The sequence below is a fragment of the Echeneis naucrates genome, chromosome 13 (genome assembly GCF_900963305.1).
Source record: "Echeneis naucrates chromosome 13, fEcheNa1.1, whole genome shotgun sequence".
Lineage (NCBI taxonomy): Eukaryota > Metazoa > Chordata > Actinopteri > Carangiformes > Echeneidae > Echeneis > Echeneis naucrates.
Genome location: NC_042523.1, coordinates 12,288,574 through 12,301,098, shown reverse-complemented (window position 1 = coordinate 12,301,098; position 12,525 = coordinate 12,288,574). Strand labels below are relative to the sequence as shown.

Below are 12,525 nucleotides of genomic sequence, written 5' to 3'. Positions count from 1 at the left end.
TCTGCATACTAGGAGGAGGATGAAACTCTTCTATCTTGTCAGCTACAGTATGTCTGTTGCAGTAGATACTCACACACATTGTTTTTAACACATTCTAAGAACAAGGCATGGACAGTGGTCGACCTGTCCATGACCCTGGAAACCAGTGAGTGTAAGTCCACCCTCTGTACAGGGCAGGCCCAGCCCTAGAAGATAAATGTGAAACTTTTCCAGATATCGTGGCTCTTACTGGCTGAGATCCTGGGGGAGCTCTGACACTTCGAGCCCAGCGCTGCCTACTTTACCTGTGACCATAATAAATATTTCAACTGTGAACTGAAGATTTCTCTAAGTCGTTCTTGGGCTGCCAATAAAAGAACTGGGCCAACAAAACGCCGTTGCCAGGACTGCATCATTCCTGGTAGTGGAGGCAGTGGAGGCTGGTGGTGGAGATTTATTATTATAATCCCGGTAATTTACGCAGTGACACTCGGCATTTTTTGCCAGCATTCCTTGCGGCTTCTTGCTGCTGCAACTATACTGCTTCTCGCTTAACTTGGTGATTTATACTTCTGATTTTTGCATCATATGGGAAATCAAGGTGGGGGAGGCAGGACAGATACCACGATCAAGAAGGTGGTTCACCCAGGGCGAGGCTCAGCCATTGCACTCTGATTGTGCTGTCCACTGCGAATTCCCCAAATGTGGGAATCTCGACTGCATCATTTGTGGTAGTGGAGGACTGCGTTCGCCCTCTCCTCTGATGTAACGTGAAAAAATGAACCTTATCCTCACGTCAACCTATCGGTGGATGTTTTTTCTCAGTACGTGTTGTTTATTGTGCACACTAACACGTGGTGTGTGTTAGTGTGCACAGACACATGTACACGTGTACATGTGTCAGTATATGTGTTGTTTATTGTGCGCACTAACACGTAGTGCGTGTTAGTGCGCACACACTAACAGTTACGTTAGTGTACACGCATGTCAGCGGAGGGGCAAAATTGTTGCCTGTCCGCCAACATGCAACCCCAAATGGGTTGATCTGGCTGGCTGGGCGGGTGTCCCCACCGTCCTCTGCCGGTCCCCAAGGCCCTCGGGCCGGCGGAGGAGGACGGGGTGCCCCCGGCGGACTGCCACCCATCCATATGCCGGTAGCTGCTCCTCAGCTACAAACAGATAAACAGCTGGAGCTCCAGCTTACATCCTCTGTGCCGAGAGATCTGTGACGTTCTCAATGACGCAGCTGTGGAATGACGCAGGGTATGCCCTTATAAGGATGATTAGCTTCCCCTTTATGCCGATTTACTGCTGAGTCGTGCGTACGCCATTTACTGCCAAAATGGCGGCGTAAACAAAAGAAGTCACGTGACATCCCGAGAACCGGACCAATGAATCTGAATGTCTGTGTCCAATGTTACAATAACTCAATTATTAAGATGTTTCCATTAAAGAAAACAGACTAAATCTGTCCAGTTTTCAGCCTCCCTACACATCCTTATAAGGGCATACCCTGCGTCATTCCACAGCTGCGTCATTGAGAACGTCACAGATCTCTCGGCACAGAGGATGTAAGCTGGAGCTCCAGCTGTTTATCTGTTTGTAGCTGAGGAGCAGCTACCGGCATATGGATGGGTGGCAGTCCGCCGGGGGCACCCCGTCCTCCTCCGCCGGCCCGAGGGCCTTGGGGACCGGCAGAGGACGGTGGGGACACCCGCCCAGCCAGCCAGATCAACCCATTTGGGGTTGCATGTTGGCGGACAGGCAACAATTTTGCCCCTCCGCTGACATGCGTGTACACTAACGTAACTGTTAGTGTGTGCGCACTAACACGCACTACGTGTTAGTGCGCACAATAAACAACACATATACTGACACATGTACACGTGTACATGTGTCTGTGCACACTAACACACACCACGTGTTAGTGTGCACAATAAACAACACATGTACTGAGAAAAAACATCCACCGATAGTCGAGATTCCCACATTTGGGGAATTCGCAGTGGACAGCACAATCAGAGTGCGATGGCTGAGCCTCGCCCTGGGTGAACCACCTTCTTGATCGTGGTATCTGCCCTGCCTCCCCCACCTTGATTTCCCATATGATGCAAAAATCAGAAGTATAAATCACCAAGTTAAGCGAGAAGCAGTATAGTTGCAGCAGCAAGAAGCCGCAAGGAATGCTGGCAAAAAATGCCGAGTGTCACTGCGTAAATTACCGGGATTATAATAATAAATCTCCACTACCAGGTTTACTGCGTACCATATAATTATGTTTCTTAGGCTCCAGCTATTTGTTCTTAATAACTGAGTTATTGTAACACCGGACACAGACATTCAGATTTATTGATTCAGTTCTCGGGATGTCAGGTGACTTCTTTCGTTTACGCCGCCATTTTGGCAGTAAATGGAACAGAAAATAGCTCGTGCCGCCGCCGCAGATTTTAAGTCTACTGAATTCACTTCTCACTTTAACTCGGATGAAATTGGTCTTTACATAAAAAACCCAAGACTACATAGATGGAAAACACCGGCAATACCGAATGAAATGACAGTCCATCCATCTTTTACCGCTTTTTCGTTTCCGGGTCACGTGGGCTGCTGGAGCCAATCCCAGCTCACTGATGTACATAATGTACATGTGAAATGGTGAAATAGCGCAAATGTATGCAGCAATTCGAGCAGCTCAGTGGCGCAGTGGTACCGCTGCCGCCCCGCAACAAGGAGGGAGGGGTTCGAGTCCCGGCTAGGGAGGGTGATGTGAATGTATGATGTAATGCGATTGTAATGTAACCCCGGGGTGATGTAATGTAATGATGTACTGTAGATATAAACATGATGTAATGTTAAATGTATGTGATGTGATGTGATGTAATGTAATATCTCGGTTCGGTTCCCGGTGTGGGCACCTGAACATGTCTATAGAGTTCATTGGTTACGAGTAATGGACTGGGCTAATGCAGATACGGCGCCCCCCCCAGGACCTAGGCCGAACCAGACCAGACTGGTGACGGCACCCCCTCCAGGAACGGACCGAGGCTAGACCGGCGACAGGACGCGTCCACAGACTAGACCAGTAAAAGAGACACAACTGTTTTAGTGAACGATTGTTACATTTTTCTTCCTAATTGTAACAAATGGTTTGTCGCTAAGCCCCGCCCCCCTTGGTTACTGTTGCTATGCTATCCTGTTTTCTGTTGTCTGAAGTTCGGTAGGAAAATGTCCAGCCAGCATCAGTCCGGTGATCAGAAAGAAAACAAAAGAGAATAAGAAAATAAATATTACATATACAAATACTTTTTAAAAAGGTGGTGACGGTGCATTAGAGCAAGGTAAGGTAAGAAACAGGGCCGTAAGCTAACTGGCCAGCTCTAATGCTAATGTCCATTAGCCTAGCTTGTATTGGCTACAAGCTAATGCGTGTTGCAGGTAATAATACGGCCACGATGTATAATGTTGAATGAGCCGATCGTTATGGAGAAATAATCCAGGTAGGATGAGGATTATATATCGTGGACATATTCTTGCCTGGAACACGCTCAGATTTACATGGCTACGATGTATAATCCTCATCCCACCTGGATTAATTCTCCATAACGATCGGCTCATTCTACATCATACAGCTTGGTGGTATTGTTACCTGGTGTGCATCATCACCCAGCTGTGTTTCTATTTGCCTTTCTTCTTTAAGTACGCACGGTAACTTAGCACCTACGCACGACTCAGCAGTAAATCGGCATAAAGGGGAAGCGAATCGTTAACACACCTGCAGTATCCGGACACATATAACTGTTTGATCAGCTTTCTCTCGTACAACACAAGGGACTCTTCTCCCCGGACATGTCTGTTGTGTTCTTCATTTGTATTGTTGCTGTGTTGTACCACAAAGTGGCACTGTGGCGAGAGATATGGACTTGATATGAGTAGAGTGAGAGTTAGGTATTTTTACAGGTTGGCTAATACTCAACAACGCAGTGTTATTTACTCTTGCCTTCCAAGTAAACGGCACCTGTTCAGACTGTGTTTCTTCGTTTATGGGTCAAAACTACAATGTCCACTTTTTACGTCCCGTCCGGGGCGTTTTTAATAATTGATGATAATGTCCGGTTATCCTTTTGTGTGTATGTGTTTGTGTATGTGTGTGCCCCCCCCCCCCAGGTTGTCTTTGTTCAGGTAAGCGTCTGTGACGTCATCCCCGAGATCTCCAAAACTCAACAAGGAAGCAGCAGACACCGGCGGTGCAACTGAAGACTTCGGGATGAACTGAGAAAAAAAAATCCCCGTTTACCGACCCGGTGGGGACATGTGGGAGGCTGAGTGCACCGTGTGCAGAGCTGGTACATATGTGTCTGTGTCCAGTAAACTGGCCAGATTTTACATGTATTTATTTACAATAAAGAATGTTCCGTTTTCAGCCTCCTACACATCCTTATAAGGGCATACCCTGCGTCATTCCACAGCTGCGTCATTGAGAACGTCACAGATCTCTCGGCACAGAGGATGTAAGCTGGAGCTCCAGCTGTTTATCTGTTTGTAGCTGAGGAGCAGCTACCGGCATATGGATGGGTGGCAGTCCGCCGGGGGCACCCCGTCCTCCTCCGCCGGCCTGAGGGCCTTGGGGACCGGCAGAGGACGGTGGGGACACCCGCCCAGCCAGCCAGATCAACCCATTTGGGGTTGCATGTTGGCGGACAGGCAACAATTTTGCCCCTCCGCTGACATGCGTGTACACTAACGTAACTGTTAGTGTGTGCGCACTAACACGCACTACGTGTTAGTGCGCACAATAAACAACACATATACTGACACATGTACACGTGTACATGTGTCTGTGCACACTAACACACACCACGTGTTAGTGTGCACAATAAACAACACATGTACTGAGAAAAAACATCCACCGATAGTCGAGATTCCCACATTTGGGGAATTCGCAGTGGACAGCACAATCAGAGTGCAATGGCTGAGCCTCGCCCTGGGTGAACCACCTTCTTGATCGTGGTATCTGTCCTGCCTCCCCCACCTTGATTTCCCATATGATGCAAAAATCAGAAGTATAAATCACCAAGTTAAGCGAGAAGCAGTATAGTTGCAGCAGCAAGAAGCCGCAAGGAATGCTGGCAAAAAATGCCGAGTGTCACTGCGTAAATTACCGGGATTATAATAATAAATCTCCACCACCAGCCTCCACTGCCTCCACTACCAGGAATGATGCAGTCCTGGCAACGGCGTTTTGTTGGCCCAGTTCTTTTATTGGCAGCCCAAGAACGACTTAGAGAAATCTTCAGTTCACAGTTGAAATATTTATTATGGTCACAGGTAAAGTAGGCAGCGCTGGGCTCGAAGTGTCAGAGCTCCCCCAGGATCTCAGCCAGTAAGAGCCACGATATCTGGAAAAGTTTCACATTTATCTTCTAGGGCTGGGCCTGCCCTGTACAGAGGGTGGACTTACACTCACTGGTTTCCAGGGTCATGGACAGGTCGACCACTGTCCATGCCTTGTTCTTAGAATGTGTTAAAAACAATGTGTGTGAGTATCTACTGCAACAGACCTACTGTAGCTGACAAGATAGAAGAGTTTCATCCTCCTCCTAGTATGCAGACCAGTTCTATAAATGTTATCTTATCATTTCAGACCTTCAAGGACATACACTGTGTAACATGAGTGTCCTCTTTTTTGGAAATGAAAATATGGTCACCCGACAACATGTATACCTGAAATACAGACAGAATTTCACACAGACTTTATACAAAAACCCACATCCCTTAAACAGTAAATACTGGGGGGCTTTCCACTGCTGCTTAAAAGCATAACTCGGGCATTAGCCAACTCGTGACGTAATCAAACTGCGACTCAGCCGCACATGGCAGTCTGACGGAGGACTGAGTGTTCCTGGAAAGATAGTGTAACTTTCTGCTCCTGTGGCAAGCGACACTGTCTCAGATGTCAAGGATTATTTTTAAGATGCAGATCAACGGCAACATGCTTGTTATCGCAGCCAAACTTTCATTTGAACGCGAGGTTCACTTTAGTTTGTAGGCTAACGAGTTAGCAGAGCCTAAACTCGCACACTGATCTGATCTAATCTCCGTCCAGATTTTTTTCTACTTCTGAAAATACAAACTCTGGATCCTTTTTCGTGAAAACAGAGCGGCGTAGTCTGATTGGTCCATTTACAGCTGTATTGTGTTCGGTAATTATCTGTATTTGGAGTAGTTGTCACATCGCTCTGTTCTGACTGATCGATCAGTTGCAGTTTTGTAATAGCTTATTTGTAGCCACATTTGGTTTGGTTATTGTAGATCTGTTCTCATTGGTTGATTTATTTTTCTCATTGTTTTGTGACATTTTACAATGAATTAATTTGCAGGTGTAATATTGATTTGTAAGTATACTCTCATCGGTTATTTCTTAGCTGTAGTTGCTTTTTTATCCATTTGTCTGGATATGTCAGTAATGCCTTGAGGGATTTTTGGAAGAGAGTTTGTTGGTCAACTCCCCAGGGTCATGGAGCCATAACTCAAGAATTCGCACAGTAATTATGTCATCGTGTCACAGCAGTGGATAGTTTTACATGAGTCTGGTTAAACGGGGATGTAATCTGAAACTGGCCTGAGTGGAGGAGATCTATGAAGCTGTGATATGTGCTATGAAGTTGATAACTTGTGTTTTGCAGGGTCAGCATGGCCAGGCAATGGTCTGAGGGCCACTCAACATCCGTCCTGTGTGTTGGAGCTTCTCTGGGTCCTGATGGCCTCCTTGCTTCAGGCTCTGAGGGTGGAGAGGTAACGATATGGAGCCAAGAAGGAACCATCATAGGAAGACTCATCCTACCTGGGGAAGAGGACAGCACAAGTGTTGTGTTTTCACCTGCAGCCCCGGGCCAACTGTTTGTGTCACATGGCGACAGCGTCAGTGTACTCGACCCCAGGAACCTGAAGGGCACGGTGGAGGAGTATCAGGGTGCAGGAGAGGAGGAGATCAATGCTTTAGCACTAAATGACACAGGTTCAGCATTGGCAGTGGCTGATGATTCAGGAGCTGTGCGGGTACTGGAACTTCCTGGAGGAAAAGTATGTAGGACTCTTCGCAGACACACTAACATCTGCTCCTCAGTGGCTTTTAGACCTCAGAGACCCAACAACTTGGTGTCTGCTGGACTGGACATGCAGGTGAGAGGAGATCTCAGTCTTGAACTGTTTGTATGTTTCTTGAGAAAAAATTGAATGACATCTCTCCCTTAACTTGTTTTGCCTTTTTGTTGCTTCAGGTGATGCTCTGGGGTCTGCAGAAGACTCGCCCGCTTTGGACACTGAACCTCCAGGACATAGTAGAGGATGAAAATGACCATCAGCAGCGTCCTGGTCAGCTTTTCAACCCACCACTGGTGCACTGTGTTTCTGTGGGGAGTTGTGGTAACATTTTGGGTTGTGCAGCAGAGGATGGGCGGGTGCATCTGATGCGGATTGGGAGTGGCTCTAAACTGGAAGAGCAGGGAGCAGTCAAAGCTCACAGTCAAGGAGCCTCTCAGGCCCACTTTGTTAATTTTCTTTCTCATCCATACTGGCTTGTCACTGGGGGAAATGATGGCCAAGTTGCTTTGTGGGACCTCAGTAAGCATCCAGTGGTAGCCCCACACACTAAACCAAAAACCCACATGACTTCAGCTCAGCGCAGGAGGAGTAAGGGCAAGACAAAGAGAAAAGAACAACCCCAAGATAAGGCAAAGACCCCACAGAAGGATGAGGAAGAAGGAGCTGAAGCAGAGGGTGAAGCAGCAGCAGCAGCAGCAATAGAGGAGGTGATGGAGGACAAGTCTGGACCCAAACTGACCATAAGTCATGGTGACAAGGTGAACTGGCTGTGCCCTGCCATCCTGAAAGGAGAAAACTGTGTGGTAGTAGCTGATCAGAGCTGCAATCTAACAGTCTACCCTCTGTCTCATGTATAGTGTCCCTACTTCACTTTTGTTTTGGTCATGGGATTGCCTTATTTTGACCTACATTTAGTTTTAATGCATTTTCAAAGAATCCAATCCTGCATTGGAAATCTGTATTCAGAAAACATCCTAAAGCCAAAGAATCTCCTAACTGTTTGAATTTGGGGATTATGGGGTCAGTTTAAACTATAGTCTAGGTTTATGATTCATTACATTTTAAATCAAGATTACTGGTGATGACCTTTCAGATCTAATTCAGATGAACTTTTACTGCTGAAGTTACATTCAAGAATATTATGCAAAAGTTTGTATAGCAACATTAATATTCACAGAAAACAATAAATCAATGAATATGTACAAAAACCCAAGTCATAAAAAGCCATGTTTTGAGGATAAATCCAGTCATTTTACAGCCCCAGGGAGAAAAGCTGGTGGTGTAGTGGATATTTCAGTATCACTTGTCAGATAGCAGCAGGCTGAGCCGGCTATTGCCTTTTAGTTTCTTGTTTTAGACCACAGTTTGTTTGATGCTTCACTTTGCTAAATAAATGAATAAAGTTGATTTATTCCTGTGAATTTAGCCCTTAAACATCTGGTCTAACTCTGGTCTTTTCCTTTCCTAACAGCGCAGCACAAGGATGACAAGGTTGATCAGCACTTAGGCTTTCAAACAATATTCAACAAAAAACGTGTAATTTGTTTTGAGGCTTAATTTAATAACTGCCTCGTTCGTTGGCTTGGCTTTGGTTTAGTGTGTCTATAAAAATGTCCTTTTTTACAATACATTTAGCTCAGACATTTAATGTTCTGCTTTGTTTTTGCAGTCACACCTGAATTTAAACCAGGTTTTGGACAGAAAAATCATTGTCAGCTGAGCGTTGCTTCCCAAAATGCTGGAAGACAGTTTACTGCGCAGATTTCACAACCACACTTCTTGTTTAGCATCTCATGAACTAATGCCCTACTGACCTTCATGCAAGTATATTACTAGGTTTTTATTTTATAGATCAATAACTAAATCCTTTTTGCTGCTTGTTAATCATTACAGGTTGAATCCGCCCAATGTGATCAGTTTCTTTAACACCACTGTACAGACTTTTCTCAGCTGCTTAAAACAATATCTTCTGCTCTTACTCTACTCACTACAGTTGCATCATCAGACATTAAAAACTTAGTATTGTTAAAAAATAAATACATGCTAATTGACTACAAACAGCACTTCATTCTATGATAGAGCCATACATTCAATAGAAAAGCACTGTATTCACACAATATGCAATTACACTGTAATTCTTCTGTGAACAAGCAAAACACTTCTCAATAAGAATATCAGAAAAAAGGCACAACGTTGACTGTCAAAACAAATGAATAAATGCATGTCATGACTGTTTTTAAGGGCAAGGCAACACACAGGTCGGAACCGCTGAGACACATTTTAAATAAACATGGTGAAATTGTCTGATACTCTTAAATTGCAATAACAAACAAATATTTTCCAAAATTCTTTAAACTATATTTTCTGATCAAGCCAAATAAAGCATTTAAAGGTGGATTTTCACAGTAAGACTTACACTGAAGAAGCACATGATCATATCCCAGCACAGCAGCACAAACGGCTAAGAGCTTTCACAGTCTTTGGAGTTTTTTTGTTGAATCTGTCTTAAACATTCTTCTACCTTTGATGTCATTTTATGCTTTATATTGACAGTGAGCACATAGGGGACCAAGTCAGACTGGGTACTACTGTCAAGTAGATCCTCCCCTGAGATGTTTCTGTCATCCCTCCTTTGATTATTGAAATGATCAAATCTATGGTCTTCTTTCAGGATGCAGACTCGCTCATTTTACAGTTTAGCCAGACTCTTCTCCAGGATTTCAATGTCTGCATCCCCCTCTTCAACTTTGCTACCACGAGCACTGCACTCCAGAAACTCAACCTTTATGGGCAGTTGGCTGAACTCAAAATCCTTGCCTTTCTTCCCCAGATACAGATTGCCACCCACTGAGCCATCCTGAGAGCTGAGGGCTGCTGAGCGTGTCACTCGTAAGGTGTTTCTGCGGGGGAAAAAGAGACAGCATTGAGGCATCTTCATTTGTGTATCTTAACTGCATGATGGCAAGTTTAGAAAATCATAACCGATGATCCAAATGAACAGCATTTCCATCAGTATCGCATAAAAGGGCAATATTTAATTTTTGACTTACAGTTCCTTTTCCAGTTGCTGCTGAATCAGTTTAGCAGATTTTGCCATTGTGATATCTAAAGAATCAAGACAACAATAAATACAAATAAGGTTGTTGTTTTTTTTGTTTTTTTTTAGGAGAAGACTTGAGATTATTGATGTTAATTTTATTTTGACAGCAGGAGTTTTCCTACCTTGTTTGTTACATGCCACCAAGAGAGCTGGAGCATTTCTGGAGAGGATGGTGTCAGTCAACAAAACGTACATGAACTCTGCCACATCTCTCACCTCCTTCTGGAAGATGGCACTGTCCACTACAAACACAATGGCTCTGAAAAGTAACAAGTTCAAAATATATATTAATCAGACATAACAAGGCAGATATGTATGTAATCAGTCTGTAAGAATTAACCGTCTGATGTAATACATTATTGGGTTTCTGACAGCCATGAGTTGGCCTCCAGGAAACTGTGAAGAACGTTTTTCACAGAATAAAAAACTGGTAGATTAATACATCATAAAAACTGTTAGTTACAGCCATTATCCGGATAAATCCACCTGGCAATGGGGCTTTTGTCTCACCAGTAGACAGAGAGTAACGAACATCTGTCATGCTGGATCTCCTGCTCTCACCTGGCTGTAGACTTGAACTTCTCCAGGTACTGAGGACGAAGACTCTCATGTCCTGGCAGGTCTATCAGCGTCCAGGTGCTGCCCTGAGTGCAGGGGGGGGACAGGGGACATCTGTAAACCAGGCTGATCGTACTGGACTGTGCAGGATGAGGTATAACTGTGGACTCACCCTGTCGTTTTTGGCTTTGTACGGAGCACTGTTGTCAGTGATGGAGGTCTGCGTCCTCTTGAACTTTCCCGACAGCAGCTACAGAAACAACAAAGCACAGTCGGTCAGACGGCAGCTTCTCCGGGGACAGACAACGTGGCATCAACTCACTCGGCTGAAGAGCAGCGTCTTCCCGGAGTCACACAGTCCGACCAGCAGCACGGCGCTCCGGACGGTCTTACTGCTGAGGAAGTACTTCAGGAAAACTGCGGAGAGAACGGAGGGAGGTTTGTCCCCGTTACCGTCTGCTGACAAAGTCCACAGCAAGTTTGAATGACTTCGGTGGGAGAAAGGCGGCGTGAGTGACAGCTGTCTGGTTTTTATCTCAGTAGTTTGCAGTCTTTTTTACCGCTCACATCGATCCACTGGCTTTAAAACACAAACCCTCCTCTACAACGCACCAGCAGACCTAAAACCCCTTTCCGGACACTTTTGTCGCTTCCTATGAGAAGCTAGCTGCTACGGGCCTAGCCTGCTAAGCTAACATTAGCATGCTAAGCTAACTCACCACAGGTGATTAAAACAACCGCCAGAGCGACGACCAGTCCGATCAGGAAAACCGGGTCTTGGTTCTCCAGTTGCTGACGGATGGACTCTTTGAAAGATTCAAATGAATTTTCTGCCATCTCTGCTGCTTCCTTGTCGTCCATGATGCAACCGCTGTGCTCTCCACCGGCCCCTTCAAACTCAACTGAGAAAGTGAATGTTGCCAGGTTTGACGGACAGGAAGAAGTCCGGCCTCTCAGGGTTTTCGTTCATCCATTGGCCTTCCCTGCTATGTTTTTGATTTTCTGCATAATATACTGGATTTCTTAGTGGATGATCTACACATAGGTAGGTAAGTGTCTCCATAAAAATATTGACTCGTATGAAAAGATAATTTATTTTTTTTAATTGTATTGCTTTCAAATGTAGTGTTTTGGGCTACAACTTTCCTTAGGTAGAAACTGCACGAGTAACATATAAGGTATCCCCAATGTATATGTTATTTGTATTATTAATTAGAACTCACTGATAACATTTTAACTTCTCTAATTAAAGAGAAGGTTAGCCCATCTAGCGGAAAATTTCCCAAACTGGCAACGTTCAGTTGGACACGTCTCCTTGGCTGAAACTCACAGAGACAGAAAACTCAGCAGGAGGCGCCAAAGACCTGCAGCTCAGTTCTCCATGTGGGGTCTGGGCTGATACTGGGACCAGTGAGACAGTTAAATAATAGTTTGATGACACTTTAACTTGGTCTGGACTCATATACGACAATCTATTTTAAAATAAAAGAATACAAATTAACCGATGGCAAGAATAAAATACTGACGGTCAAGATAATGTGATAAGTGATAAGTCTTGTTTGCAAAACCAAAGAAATTTGGTTGACATGGTGTCAAAATGTGTGTGTGAATTGTAATTCTATAAAAAAATATTTACATAACTTATTTCCATCCATTGTTTGGACTATTTTGTGTATGTCTGTGTATAAATGTGCTTTCATTTGTATAATCTGATACCCAGCTAATTAAAAAAAGTAAAACTAAAACTCAGACACGAGTCGCTAAATCTATTTCGGTTCATAATTGGCTGC

At 44.6% G+C, this 12,525-nt stretch overlaps 2 protein-coding genes and 3 pseudogenes across 3 annotated transcripts; 2 read left to right on the top strand and 3 right to left on the bottom strand.

The window, feature by feature from the left end:
• Positions 1 to 588: 588 nt before the first annotated feature.
• On the top strand, positions 589 to 742 carry LOC115053651 (uncharacterized; annotated as a pseudogene).
• Positions 743 to 1,953: 1,211 nt separating this feature from the next.
• Positions 1,954 to 2,060, bottom strand: LOC115053660 (uncharacterized; annotated as a pseudogene).
• A 2,827-nt stretch (positions 2,061 to 4,887) lies between these two features.
• Positions 4,888 to 4,994, bottom strand: LOC115053661 (uncharacterized; annotated as a pseudogene).
• Positions 4,995 to 5,839: 845 nt separating this feature from the next.
• wdr53 (WD repeat domain 53) lies at positions 5,840 to 8,509 on the top strand. 2 transcript variants are annotated; one of them, XM_029518364.1, is made up of 3 exons: positions 5,840 to 6,176; positions 6,660 to 7,155; positions 7,254 to 8,509. In XM_029518364.1, exons 2-3 carry the CDS (start codon positions 6,667 to 6,669, stop codon positions 7,932 to 7,934), a joined length of 1,170 nt encoding a protein of 389 aa, XP_029374224.1. In that variant the 5' UTR covers positions 5,840 to 6,176; positions 6,660 to 6,666; the 3' UTR covers positions 7,935 to 8,509. The 2 variants fall into 2 exon arrangements, with proteins under 2 accessions (XP_029374224.1, XP_029374223.1); XM_029518363.1 differs by having other exon boundaries at positions 5,840 to 7,155.
• On the bottom strand, positions 8,287 to 11,631 carry srprb (SRP receptor subunit beta). Its single transcript, XM_029518365.1, has 7 exons — positions 11,455 to 11,631; positions 11,058 to 11,152; positions 10,908 to 10,985; positions 10,739 to 10,821; positions 10,300 to 10,436; positions 10,128 to 10,182; positions 8,287 to 9,977 (listed from the first exon to the last, which is right to left on the bottom strand). Exons 1-7 carry the CDS (start codon positions 11,594 to 11,596, stop codon positions 9,767 to 9,769), a joined length of 801 nt encoding a protein of 266 aa, XP_029374225.1. The 5' UTR covers positions 11,597 to 11,631; the 3' UTR covers positions 8,287 to 9,766.
• Positions 11,632 to 12,525: the final 894 nt, after the last annotated feature.